The following is a 14,245-nucleotide window of genomic DNA, read 5'->3' as shown; positions in this document are numbered from 1 at the left end:
TTAGAAAACTTTGTCCAAATACTTAGTTTTCATATTATTTGAACTTCATTATTATATATTAATGGATCCTTTTTTGTAAATTAAACTTAAAGTTGATTATCGGAAAGGTCATAAATTTGATTGTATCACAAGTGAAACATCAAATAAATTATTATAAGTTAATTATAAAATTTTTCATTCAATAACAAAACACAACTAATTTTCAATTCCTTATTTAAAATTCTGAAATACGCCGTCAGCTAAATTAAAATGTGCATTTAAAAAGTTGTGTTTTGAAAATAATGTAGGTTAAACGTAATTTATTAATTATTGATTTATTTTAAAAATATTAAAAAATAATCAAAATTTTTTGACATTTTGATTTCTAACATTGATTTTGTGTGCATTAAATGTAACCAGTTTTTCTAACAAAGATTAATTATAACGTCTAAAATTTAAGTAAAAACGAACATTTTTTTAACGCATGTTTTACATATATTCTTTACTCGCACAAATTCATATTAATGTATGTACTTCTGTATATTGAACAATAATTTTTTTTTAAATAAAACCATAATACTTTTGTATTGATTCTTAGATTTAATTGTGTATCTTTACTTTTGTGTATAACTTTAGAACTGATTATGAAAAATCAAAAAAAATCAGTGCTATTCCACTGGTGTTTATGCATTACTAAAATTTTAAACCATATGTTATTAAAAAGTATAAAGTTTTGCATAAATAAATTTAAATTAGTACTACCTGTATAATTTGATAATGAACGCAGAGGCCGAAATATATGTAACATTAATAACCTTGCATTTTTCTCAATCTAATTCTTAATGAAGTTTTAGTGTTAAACTCATTAAAAGAATATTAAAAACAAATTATACAGTTCAAGTAGAAATAAACAAATGGGTTAAATATTTTATGTATATATGTATGTATGTATTTATAAAACAGGAAGTCAAAATTAAGAGGTGTTTTAATTTCCATTTCGAATTTTTAATTTTCTATTTTTTATATTTACATATAGGTACAAGTATTTTATTTATTTTACATATCTACATGCATGACTACATACACACATAATTATATGAAATTGTAAGAACATTTTATAATTCTTTTTTTTTTGTTTTTTTTTTTTGTTTTTTTTTTTGTTTTTTTTTTATACAATTTTATATTTTTCTTGTGTCCTCTTTTTTTTTATTTTATATTATATATACTACGCTTTTTAAAACTCCCTATTCCTAAAATCTTATATAATATTCAAATAAATAAAAATAACGAAAAAAAAAATAATTTTTTTAAAGCAATAAAATCTAAAAAAAAAAAAAATAAAATTCAGAATGCAGAAAATTTATCACCGCTCTAAATATTGCTGTGACATTTGCTTTCTATATTCACCTGAATTTTTATTTTCATTTTTTAGTGAACAGTGAAAATAGTAAAAACAAATGCAACAGCAGCAATAATGGCAATTTTCTACATCGCCATTCTTCACATCACCTTCTTCATCATCAGTATTAACATCATCATCATCATCATCGTCATTATCATCGACAGCACTATTATTATCATAGTTTTTAATATTTAATATATGACGATAAGATGATATTGTTGCTAATAATGAAGATGATGATGATAATGATAATACCACTGGTAATGTTAATAATGATGATGATTTTAAGAGATAATTCATCATTTTTAATTGGTTGAAGTTAGTTGTGGTGATGGTACTCGTAGTTGTAGCAATAGTATTAGCCGTAGTAATAGTAATTGTAGTTGAAGTTTTTGAAATATTTTTAAAATCATTCAAATTCTCACCATTTTTATAATTAAATAATTTATTATTATTTTTTATTCGATTTTTTTCTTGTTTTCTTTGACAATTATAATGAATAGTCATGATATTAGATTCATTAGAATTTTTACTATTAGAAATGTAATTATAATTGTAATAATAGTAATTAGATGAACAATAATAACAGATATTATAATTATTTTCATTATACAATTGCAATGCAAGTATTTTTTCTCTTATATGACTATTAAATGAATGATATTGATTATTATAATAATTATGTTGACAATTAAAATGGTGATAATAATTATTATTCGAACATCGACAATAGCTGTTGTTTTGGAAAGGTTGTTGTTGTTCTTTCTTTAATCCTGGACATTTATATTGTTGTTGAAGATAATAATGATTTTTACGATAAGATGTATTTTTTATTTTAGTTTTAAAATTTTTATTAATATCAACGATTTTATGATGTTCATATCCCAATTTATTTTCATTTACATTATTATTATTTTCGTTTATTATATAATGATTATTATTATTATTGATATTATCATTATTGTTATCTATTTTGGATTCTTTGCACGTATATAAAACATTAATTATGTCGAAATTATTTATAAATTGTAAACAATTTCCAAGGATTTTTAATAAAATGACTGCAATGAAAATTTGTATTAATGTTGTTGATGAATATGTCATTGTCGATAATATTGTTGAGATGGTTGTTGTTGATATAGGTGTTGTCAATTTTATAAATGATGGATTATAACCAATGAATGTTGTTATACGTGATGCACCACTTGTTTGCATCGCTTCAGGTCGTTCACCTAATTATTTTTTTTTTTTGAAGAAAAATAAACAGAAAAGTAAAAAAAAATTAGTTATTTTATAATTTTAATAGAAAAAAAAATCATAGTAAAGAAATAAATTAGAAATAGTAGTTGTGCTTGTTCTGTATATGAACTAACACATATACATAAATAAATTATGTAGAGTAAATAGACACAGAGAAATTAAAACAAAAAAATATGGAGCATATTGTTTATTTTTTATTTTCTGTCAACAATTTTATGCAAGTGTGGTGCATAAGGCACATATACACACCATGATATTTGCATGAAGTTATACTAAAAATAATCATCATTAAAAGTCAGTTAATTCTAATGACTTTACGACGCGATAATTAGGTAAATGTTTGTAAAAAACAAAAAAAAAATAGACTAAATAGTTGATACGATGACTTAGTAGGTCACTAATTTTATAAAAATCTTTTTAATAAGTAATTCATTAACATAATTTATATATAATCTTACTGTATGAAATGTAGATATTGGTATATTTAAAACAAAAAGGAGAATTTAAGCTTTTCATAATCTCAGATATATTTTGATAAGCATAATTTATGCATACAGGACATACAATAGTCATTTTAATCCTCTTTCATTCAACTATTTGTTTACCAACTTTAAATTAGTCATTTCAATTTAATAATTTTTCAACCCTTGACAATATGCAATAGAAAGGTACTATACGGTAACTTAAGTAAGACTTCATTGTATTTTAAAGGATGGTTTCGTAAAACATAGAAAAGAAAATGGTTTTTAGCTTTATAGTACTTGACGAGTAATTTTTTTGAAATGTATCTCAATGGTAAAGTTAATGCTGGTGTACTACAAAATTTCGAAATTGTGTTCAATTTAAAAATTTTATAAAAATTTTACAAAAGCCTCTTTAGAAATAAAACAACTAATTTCAGTTCGTGAGCTCTAAAATCATCAATAATAAATGTACCCATAATTTGTTCAAAATTCACTAAGAAATTGAAATTTTTTCTAATTTTTATGAAAAATAACTAGATACATAATAGGATAGTCTAAATTTTCTTCTCAGTAAGCCATTTTTTTTCACAAAAAATTCATTAGTTAAACTCGAATACATTATTTTCGCTGCAAATCTTCCTTTTCTTTAGAATCCTTATGAAAAATAAAACATCCTTTTTTAAAGAAACTAAAATAAAATTTATTTTTCAGCTATTATAAAATGTTATTTACTATATAAAAACACTTCTATATATACAATCAAAACTTGGCATATTATGTGCAATACATTAAAGTATTAAAAATTGTAAAAGAAATTTTATCATAAATTTTCTGCATTTTTCCACAAAAAATAATCAATGTAAAGTACGTACACTCAAGTGAAACAACGAGCTATATATATGCAACTATTTTGTGAAGGAAATTTCTGAATCTTGATAAGTTAGCACAGTAAACAATGTAGAAAATAACATTAATTTTATTTTCCAGTAAGCGTGATTTAAACAATAATAAATTTATTATAGAAGTGATAAAATAAAAATTTCTTTTTCTTTTTCTAAATAAATAGTGTCAACAATGAAAATTTTTTTTCTTTCTTAATGTTATCATTGTTCTAACGCCAATACTTAAATAATTCTCCTAACCTATATTTATTTTTTATCTAATTTTTATTGTATATTTAAAAATATTTATAAAAAGAAATGCAGTATAAATTGTTGGCATATATGTACGATTCCTTTGTAATGTGTGGAATTTTAATATTTATTTTAAGTGGTAATATTTGGTTTGCTACCCGCAAAAATTTTGCCGATTCTTCAAAAATAATGTGAGGGAAGCCACAGAGTACACAACAATTTCTGTATTCAAAAATAGTGTCAAATACAGTCAATTCCAACATAATTTCATAAAGCGGAGATAAGCGGAGATGAAAGTTAATGAGTACCCAAAAAATTTTTTTGACTTTTAGCGATATAGTGTTAGATAACTTATTGGAAATATTTCTTAAATTTATCTTCTACTTCAATATTTCAATCCATGCAATAATTTAAATCTTGAGAGTTATCTAAAATTTATATCAGAGTAATCTTCGCTTGGCTTAAAAAAGCTCAAAACGGCTCTCACATTTCTTTTATAAAATAATTTAGTTAAATGAATGCATTTAAAAGATATTGAAATAAAAGTTTTGTCATATCGAAATTATCTGTCGTCCAACGATCAGTCATGTTCAAATGTCTTAGATTCTTAGAAGAATGAGCTCTTTATGAAAATAATAGAATATTTTAATGAAATGTAAAAAATTATTTACTTTCGCCTAACTTTTAAGAAAATTTAATTTAAAATAAAATTCCTACGGGATTCAAAAAAATAAGTAACATTTAATTTATCCAATATTTTATAATTAAATAAATTATGCAATCAAATTATTATTAAACAACTGCTCTCGTCATAATAAAAACGGATTAATGTTATTAAAAGGGTCATAATTTTTTGTTTATTCTTTAAAGTACATACTCAATATTTTTTTTTTTTAAAGAAAAAAATTCATAAGAATACAATACATTTGTATACCGATATAAACTATACTGGTTAGGTGTTATAAATTTAACATTTCACTTGTACCGTTGTGAAAAATCTTGTAAAACAGTTGAGGAAATTAACGTTAAATTCTTAGCAGATTTTGTTGCGACATTTCGTCTATCGAATCATCTGTACGTTATTTTCAATGTCCGATCATTATTCAAAAAATAATTTATTTGAGCTCAACATATTGTGATAAAAATTTTATAAGATCCCCAGTTCTTATAGCAAATAATATAAATCCTAGTTATATTAAAGATTCGATCCAGATACAAATTCCCGAAGATGTCATTAAAAAAGTCGAATAATTATTAATATTTTAGGGCTGCTATTCAAAAATTAATCGATATAGTACTTGTATAAAATGTCGTAATGTTAGTTCCATAAATTTTCTAAAACCTACTAATCGTACTTAAAGACTTATTGTTAAAGATTCATTACTGAACTGAATTTTTAATATGTCACTATTTATGAAAAATTTTAATTCCAAAAGATTCCAGAAGATTTAATTGTAATTGTATAGTACAAACAATACTTGAACTTGCCTACATTTAAGGTGTACTATTTTAATATCAAGATATTTAATATTTGAAAATAAGAAACCTGAAATTGGAGCTTAAGAGTTAACACGATCAACTTTAGCTATTCTCATTTTGTTTTAAAACCTACATAAACATCTACTTCTTTATAATTTAATTCTTGTACTTTATTGAAAATTATTGATTTTCATAGAATTTTCATTTATTTTTTTTATACTTATTAATACAGACATTAAAAGAGAAAAAGTAAATACAAAAAAAAAAAAAGAAAAATTCTACTACAAAAATGTGAAATTTTCAATTTTGATTTTATCATAAATTTTTCCCTTTTTCAAAAATATAAAAATTAATTCTCAATATTTTCGGCTTATAAGAATGAAAACATTATTTTTTTTTTGTTTTATAAAATGACTGCTTATTGTAAGATATACGATATATTATACAATAGTTATACCGTAAATTTACATTTACCGAAAGAGCAGCATCTTTACATTATAACTTCAATACATATTATACATAAATAAAAAATAAAACACAAAGTTCTAAGTTTCAAAATTTTAACATTATTAGCTTACTATGAGTTATAAAAATTCAAAATTGTTCAAGAAATATGTAACAAACGTAATGGAAACTGTCATATGAACAACTTGGCAGAAATTTGAAGAAAAAGAATCTAATATGTGGCTAGTAACTCAAAATCGAGAATCTATTAATAAAATTTTTAGGAAGAATTTCAATCAAATCACATTATTGGGTTCGATAATCTTGACTCTCAAATTGTTATCAACACTAATAAATTTATTGCCAACTTTAAATTTTTTCAAGAATTCAGTAATGAAATCTCTTAATTCCATAAACGCTACTCAAATTCAGGAAATAAAATTGTTGAAAAAGTTTAATACTTAACTACAAGAAAAGAATGTAATTCTTACAATTTTTATAGTATAAAGGTTAAGGTTAGCTTAAAAAATTATTTTTACCAATATTTCCGTATTTAAAAATCAATTTGAAATTTTCAACTAATGGTCATCAATTTCAAATCTCCATCAAATCACAATGACCTGAATCCTGCGTACACTGTATAAAATTTTAATTAGCACATTCGAACACCTATGTATAATGAAATCGTTTGGAATGATGTCAGATGATTGAAATTTCCAATAAGTTCTTACAAACGGAAATGAAAAACATTTCTATAGTTCTTGAAATTCATCTTAATATACAATAAAAATCATTACAGAAAATCTCATAATATGCCCTTGAAACTCATAAAAAGAAGTTGAAGAAAGCAATAACAGTTTAAAAAAATAAAAAAAGAAGTAAAAAAATATTTTTAAGCGAAAATTATCGTAATAATTTTCATTTTTTTCGTTGTTTAGAAATTTTCTTCATCTGTTGCAATACTGTTAAGGAGGAAAACTCAACATTTTTCTTATTTTGAAAATTCTTTCAGAAAAAAATGGAATATTAAAAGAAAAAGAAATGTGGGTGCTTTATTATGGCTTAAAAATGTTTGATAAGAATTATGAATTTACCATTCCATTTGTGAGATCACAAAATATTTCAATTTTTTTTTTTTTAAAATGGGGTAGGTGTATGATATACTCAATTTGAAAAAGCACAAATTGAAAAAATTCATATAATTTTTTTTTTGAAATTTTTTTTTTGCTAGTTGTCTAGCCTCCCACATTGCAGCTAATATCATTGGCTAGCTTTATTTCCTAATGAAATTTGATTTTTCTTTCTCATACATTCTTCTGTACTGTGGACTCGGCCTGTGTTATGCTAACATTATAATATTTATTAAAAAAATAAAAATGTTTTTCCATTAAGGAAAAACAAAAACAATCCTCACAAAAAAAAAACGCAATCGTAAAATGTTTGAAAAAAGAAAAATAAAAAATTTTGAGCAAAAAAAATCACTGAAAAGTTGAATTGCTTTATTAAATCTAATATAAGGACTCGTCTCTCTTGGAAATTTTTGCTATTTATTTTTCTTCCATTTTGCAATATGATGAGAAGAACGTGATTTAAATATTAAGGGATAATGTTTATCTATATTTTTATTAATAATTTAAAATGTATTAGGAAGAATATTGAATTTCTCATACATTACGAACTGACTAAAAATTGAATTTTAAATAAATTTAAAGCTTGCAATCCCAATGTCATGTGGGTTGTAAAAACAAAAAAATGAAATATACTATATGCCGCTATTACATAAAAAAATAGAATATTTGGAGTTTTTGTACACATTGTGTCAATCTGACAGAGTTTAGTTTTCCTTACTTGGTTAGAGTCTAGTTTATTATAGGGCTTACATCCCAACCAGGTTTTTTTACATAAAATTCAACGTTTGGTTCAGAATCGTTTCAATCTTAGATTTCTTCGTCGAAATTCTTGAAAAATGAAATTTATTGGAATTTATATCCTTTATATCTTTCCATTTGTTCTTCTTGTTTTTATTTTCGCAATTCCAACACAAGCTAACAAGTTCATATTTTACTTAATTAATTGCAAAATTTTCGCTTAATTGGAATAAAAATTATAAGTTTTATTTAATTGCATAAGTAAAAAAGCTAAAGCTTCGTTACCGAATTTAAAAGCTTTATTGCCTGTTATATTTTACTGTCAAACTAAGTGTTTACGAGGTTCTGATAAACTTTGCAGGAAATATTCTATAATCAATAGAGATTCGCGTAGATTTTCATTACGCATTTTCCCAACAATAGCTAATAAAACATTGAGGATATGTTATGCCCAATATATTAACATAACTGTTTAAGACAGAAAATATCATTAGCGTATGCTATTCATTCAGCATTAATTCCATTTTTTGTTTGTATGTGTACCTGTGAAATTGGTATCGGCAAACAGAGCCACACGACGTGGTTGGAAGGAAGTGGAACTGAATTTGTGCGGCCTGGACTGCCTTCTTTTGCCGTGGGGGCTAGGCTTGCATGTCTGCTTGTGGAGGAATACGACCTTCACTGGCGGAACAGGCAGGAGTGTCGTCATGCGAAGGTGTTTCTTCAATTTCACTCTATAAAGCTAACCACGGCGTTGTTGAGGATGGATAGAAACCGCGTTCGTGCTTTTGCGAATTTCTTAACTGGACATTGTCCAGTAAGGTATCACTCATAAGCTGGGAAAATTGAGCTTACTCTTGTGCAGATTTTGTGGGACGGTAACAAAACTTCCGTGCATATTCTTTGCGACTGCCTGGTACTGGCTCTGTGGCGTCGCGCTTCTCTTGGACAGGGATTCCCGAGTGTTCGGGAACTGCTGTCGAATTCCCATGTGGATATCTATATCTCCTGTTTTATATTTGGAACAAGTGGAAGGCTGCAATACGTCGCAAATGGCTGCGGTGGCCCGAAGGATATGCTTTTTGTCCCATTCGGTTCACTTGGAATATATCAATCTATTAGTTTTATATGAGTGCAGGAATATTTTCTAATTTCTTCGATGTTCGGCCTAATAATATCAAATCTCTTTTTTTTTATACTTAAATATAGTGACTTTCATTGCCTACCAGTTCGTTGACTTAAATCTTTTTGTGTTTAATATTTTTATCATATATGGTTATAGTTTTGCCAGTTAGGCATTCTTTAATCAATTTCTTATATATGAAATACTTCTAAACTAAATTCGGTTTTACTAATAGTCAAATTGCAGTAATTTAAATAAATTCAATCGCAATTACTTTCTCTTCTTATGCACTTATTTTTTAACGTTTCCATTCATTTGTCACATATCATATTAAATTGATACACCTACTTTAATTTCTTTATTTATGTATAAATTCCTCCCCCCCCATAATACGTACCCAGAAAATGAAGTTTTCTGATATTTTAAATTTGCATGAATTGTAATTTTCTAAATAACGGCAAGTAACGCATATGGTGTTTTTTTCCTGGATTTTTTAATATTTTATAGTACTTTTCCACGCATAAAGGTGAAAGGAGCATTATATGTAGTAAAAAATTTGCATAAAATGACTTCTTTCATACTCGTAATGTAAGCAATATGGAAAAGGAAAATGAAAATTTTTTTCATACTTTCATTATTCTTTGAAGGTATAACACATTTTTTATTGAATGAACTCACGAATTTTTTTCTTCATAACTTCATTATGAGTTTTACAAATTCTTGTTGATATTTAAATTAAATATATGAATGATATTTACACGTGTAAATTTAAAATTATTCGGAAATATGATACAATCGTATAAAAAATGAATTTGATGGGATCAGACCATTACCAACTTGTGTTATTTTGAATAACATTTAGAAATTCTAGGAAATCTCCTCTCATTGAAGATGAAATTGTACAAGATTATGAAAATTACTGTTGGTCTCTGTTAAATGCCAAATATCTGGAATTCAGTTTAAATAATAAATTTTAAGAAAATCCGCTAATCAATTTCTTTTGTAAGTAAATATCAAAGTTTGGCTCATATTGAAGTACATAAAAATTTTATCTATTCATTACACCCCTTGGGAATTTTTATTGTTATGTTAATAATTTCACCAGCAATAAGTAGCAAAACTATATAAAGAACATTCATTTTAGCATATAAAATTGGCAACCCAGGGTTCTTTATGATAAATTTTTTTGCAAACAGTTTTATCAAATTCGAAATCGTCGTTGAGAAAGCAATATTGAGGATGTAAAGTCCTTAATGTTTAACTTTATTCACATTGCAAATACAAATTTATAACAATAGTTTCATAATACTTTCGAAAACATTAAATTAATTTTATTAAAAAACATCAAAATAATTTCGTATGGCATTTACATTCTTAACGAAAATTTTGAGGCAATCCAAGGCCCATTTTTTTAATTTTCTTCACCAGTTTTTCTTTTCAGTACATCTAATATGAATTAGTAGTATTATGAATTCTCTAATATGAATTACAGAATTCACTATTCTAAACATTTCCAAAGAATGGAAAAAATTAAATTATTCCTAAATCAATATATTCCATTTAAACAAGTTTCGGTATTAAATTAAACTTAAACTTAACTAGGAACACGTAACAGAACTAGCATTTAACAGTACGGCTGATCGAATTCTATCATTAAGACATTTTATAACACAAATTCACTTTTTCAACCAAATATATGAATATTTTACATTGCATTTGCAGACGACGTGAATATTTTAGCAGGAACTGGTTTTTAACGTTAAATATTGTTTTTCAAACATATTTGTACAAAATTATAAAAGTTTTGGTTCAACATTTTATAAATCATTGTAATGGTTGTATTAATTCGTTCTTCATGATTGTTCATTAAGAATATATGTGTCTTCCAGATTAAGAAAGAAAACACAATATTTAGTACGTTGAGTCGCCTGACGCCTAGCTACTGTCGAACACAAAAACAAAAAGGGTGTTGAATTCCACGTGTACCATGCGTTTTCTCTAAATTTAAGGGAATTATAAAATTCAAGAAACTTTTTATATATCTTAGATTTTTTCTTCTTTGGTAAAAATTAAATTTATTTTTTACTTAGTACTTTACAAAAATTAGGCATTTTAAAATTTTTAAACCGTTGACACAACAGGACTCAAGGCTGGTTTTTTTTGTTTTCTCCGGTAGTCACGGATTCTAAAAACATAGAGGACTTGAAGATCAAAATGATAGGTTTTTTGAATCTCTGATAGATCGATATTTTTTGAATTTTTTGCTTTTTCACATTTTTACCTTATTGGTTTCACCATGTCTGTATTTCTGCCCGCTTGTAAGTATGAGTTGGCGTACAAAGACATAAATAGATCTTTGCAAGAAATTTAAATATCTGAATTGCTCATTCAAAACGCAATTCACTAATAAATTAATAATATTAAACTAATTTGACTGACTTGTTTTATAAGGTTTGATACTCAGAATGCACTCGGTATAAGAGAAAACATTAAAAAAAAAGAATTTTCCTTATTTTCTTAATGAATTAAAAATTTTCCTAAACTTTTTATTTAAAGCTTCCTTTCGATTCAATTTAAAAACAAAAATTTTTTCTTAATTTTTCTCTATTATTTTTATTGTTTTCGAGGTTTTTATAAAGAAGAAATTTGCATAATTTCTCTCTCATTTTTGTATTTAGGACTTTGAAGTTTTTCATCCGACCTACGCAAAAAGAAGTGTTTTTATTTTTTTTTCTCATTTTATTCCTCGTTATACTTTTGAAGTGGGAGAACAGAAACAGAATGGGAAATGAGAAACATTCAAAAATAAAGGTTGTTGATACAAAACGTGAGTTTTTTATGGTTGAGAGAAATTCAAAAAAATAGCAAACAAATAAAATAAAAATTCTACACTGGCATATTTTTAAAAACATTATTTTTATACATTTTCGTTTCTAATTCACTTCCTTGCCTCTCGGTTACCAAAACACTTTGTCTATGCATTGATTTAAATTTTTTATTCTAATTATTCAACAATACAACAATAGAAATTTGAAAAAGAACGAAAATAACAATAAAAAATAATGTAACAAGTATAAAAAAAAATAAAATCAAATTATTTTTGCTAGCGAAAAGTTTTTACCTTTCGGAAAAACAAAAAACAACAAAATTCAAAGTTTTGAATATGTATGGGTTTTTCATATCGGCTTTTTGACATTGTTAGGAAAAAATCCCAAAAAATTCTAGAAAAAAAAAAAGAGAAACGATAAAAACGCAAATAATAATTGTCAAACGAATCCTAACAAACATGAAAACGAACGTTTGTATTCTCTCATACTCGTGCATAGAGGTCGTGTACCTGATAAATAAAAAAAAATGCTTTGTATCCTTAAAATTTTAATGAGTTCCTTTGTTAGTTGTTTTTCTTTGTTCTTTCTTTTTTTGTTTTTGTTAATCTCATTTCAGTTTTAACGCGTCTCAGGATATTTTAAGGAATATAGAAAAATTTGTCAAATTTAAAAAAATAATAATATTATGGAGATTTAAATAAAAAAAATGTTGAGGAAGGTAAAATAAATTTTTAGTAGGTTTCTTGCTTTGCTACGTTGTACAGGGTGATACAATTCGAGAAGAAGTAGACTACAATCGATATTATGACAAAGCGACTAAGTAAAATTTTACAAAAAAATGCTGTAATATTGGAACAAGAATATTAGAAATAAACTTAGAATTAATCTAAAAGAGAATCAATGCGAAAGCCGCTGTGATAAACACTGTTACTGTGATGTAAAATGAACGAACAAAAATATATAGTTTTGTGGACCCAAAAATTTAGGACCTTGTTACTTTACAGTAAAATATTTTTCAAAGCAATTGTAATTTCGTTTAAATAAGTGGAAAAATTTGTCCGAGACAAGTATGAATTTTTTTCATACTGTCACTACATTTTTAAAATGTTGATTCGACAGGCAACAGCTTAACATTTTGATTTTCAAAGTACATGTTAATTTGCAGAAACAATAAGTAAATTTAATGGTATAGTATTAGAAAGAATGATACTGAATAAATACAGTTGACTGAACAAAATTTTTGGAACCGAAAATGATTTTGTAATTGATCTCTTAGAGATACGGACGATCCTTTTTAAGACTTTTATGAAGCAACTTTTGAATTTCAAAAATTCTGTGCAAATTTGTGTCTAGTACTCATTAGGCAAACATATCCTTGCAGTGTTGATATAGAACAGGAACAAGTTCAATTACGGTTTATAGTTTTAAGATTCGGCACCATGGCCAAAATATTCAAAATATATGATATATATATGTATGTACACAGATGTAAAATATACAATGTTGTACAGTGTTACTTCGGGTCTTGAGATCTTTTGAGTGTTGCAAACGAAATGTAATTTGGTTGTGTAGGTACTAAAATCAAACTTACAAAAACTGAAGGAGCTTTAATTTTTTTCATAAAAATCCATTTTTTTTTTTCCTTTTTTTTGTTAAAACTCAACTGTGAAATGTAAGACATTTATAAATTTTCATATTTTTACAAATCCATATAGATTAAAATAGCTTCCATATTTTGACCCAATTTTCCATTCTATACCAGCTTAATTTTTTTTTTATTAGATTTTTATACTTTTAGTATAAATAAAACTTGAAAATAGTATAAAAATAATTTTTATTTTGAACATAAAACGATTTGTCAAAATCACTAATCGAAAAATTTTGTTTTATGACACAGTCAACATACACACAGGGAAAAAATAAAAGAAAAAATTTATTTCTCATAAAAATAGAAAATTTGAAAAGCAAATAATAAATGGAACGTTTAGAGTACTGAACATCATATATCACGTGTCAACCAGCTAAAAAAATATAGTTTTGACTGAAAAGACTCTTAAAATAATGCTATGATAGAGAAAATCATGACTTAAAAAAAACTTATACATGTAACTATATAGTCGTGTAGTATAGCACACTTTTCATATAGATTTTTTATTGAAATCCTATTAGATTTTTTTCTCATTGATTTCAGTAGTATCGCGCATTCGAATTCATAGTTTCGGTATTTTCTATTATAAATTTTCGCGAAATCAAAGTTTTCTTTAA

At 25.3% G+C, this 14,245-nt stretch overlaps 1 protein-coding gene across 1 annotated transcript in view; it reads right to left on the bottom strand.

Annotated features, from left to right (window-relative positions):
* Positions 1-1,204: 1,204 nt before the first annotated feature.
* The window catches only part of LOC129609117 (probable serine/threonine-protein kinase clkA), a 79,255-nt gene continuing 66,214 nt past the window's right edge, over positions 1,205-14,245 (bottom strand). The window contains exon 5 of the mRNA XM_055520997.1: positions 1,205-2,613. Within this exon, the coding sequence (XP_055376972.1) occupies positions 1,343-2,613 (1,271 nt within the window). The 3' untranslated portion in view covers positions 1,205-1,342. The remainder of the gene's footprint in view (positions 2,614-14,245) is intronic.

This window comes from Condylostylus longicornis, unplaced genomic scaffold (assembly GCF_029603195.1).
Source record: "Condylostylus longicornis isolate FDR11 unplaced genomic scaffold, ASM2960319v2 ptg000038l, whole genome shotgun sequence".
Lineage (NCBI taxonomy): Eukaryota > Metazoa > Arthropoda > Insecta > Diptera > Dolichopodidae > Condylostylus > Condylostylus longicornis.
The sequence above is the reverse complement of the archived record's forward strand: the minus strand, read 5'-3'. Positions and strand labels throughout refer to the sequence as shown.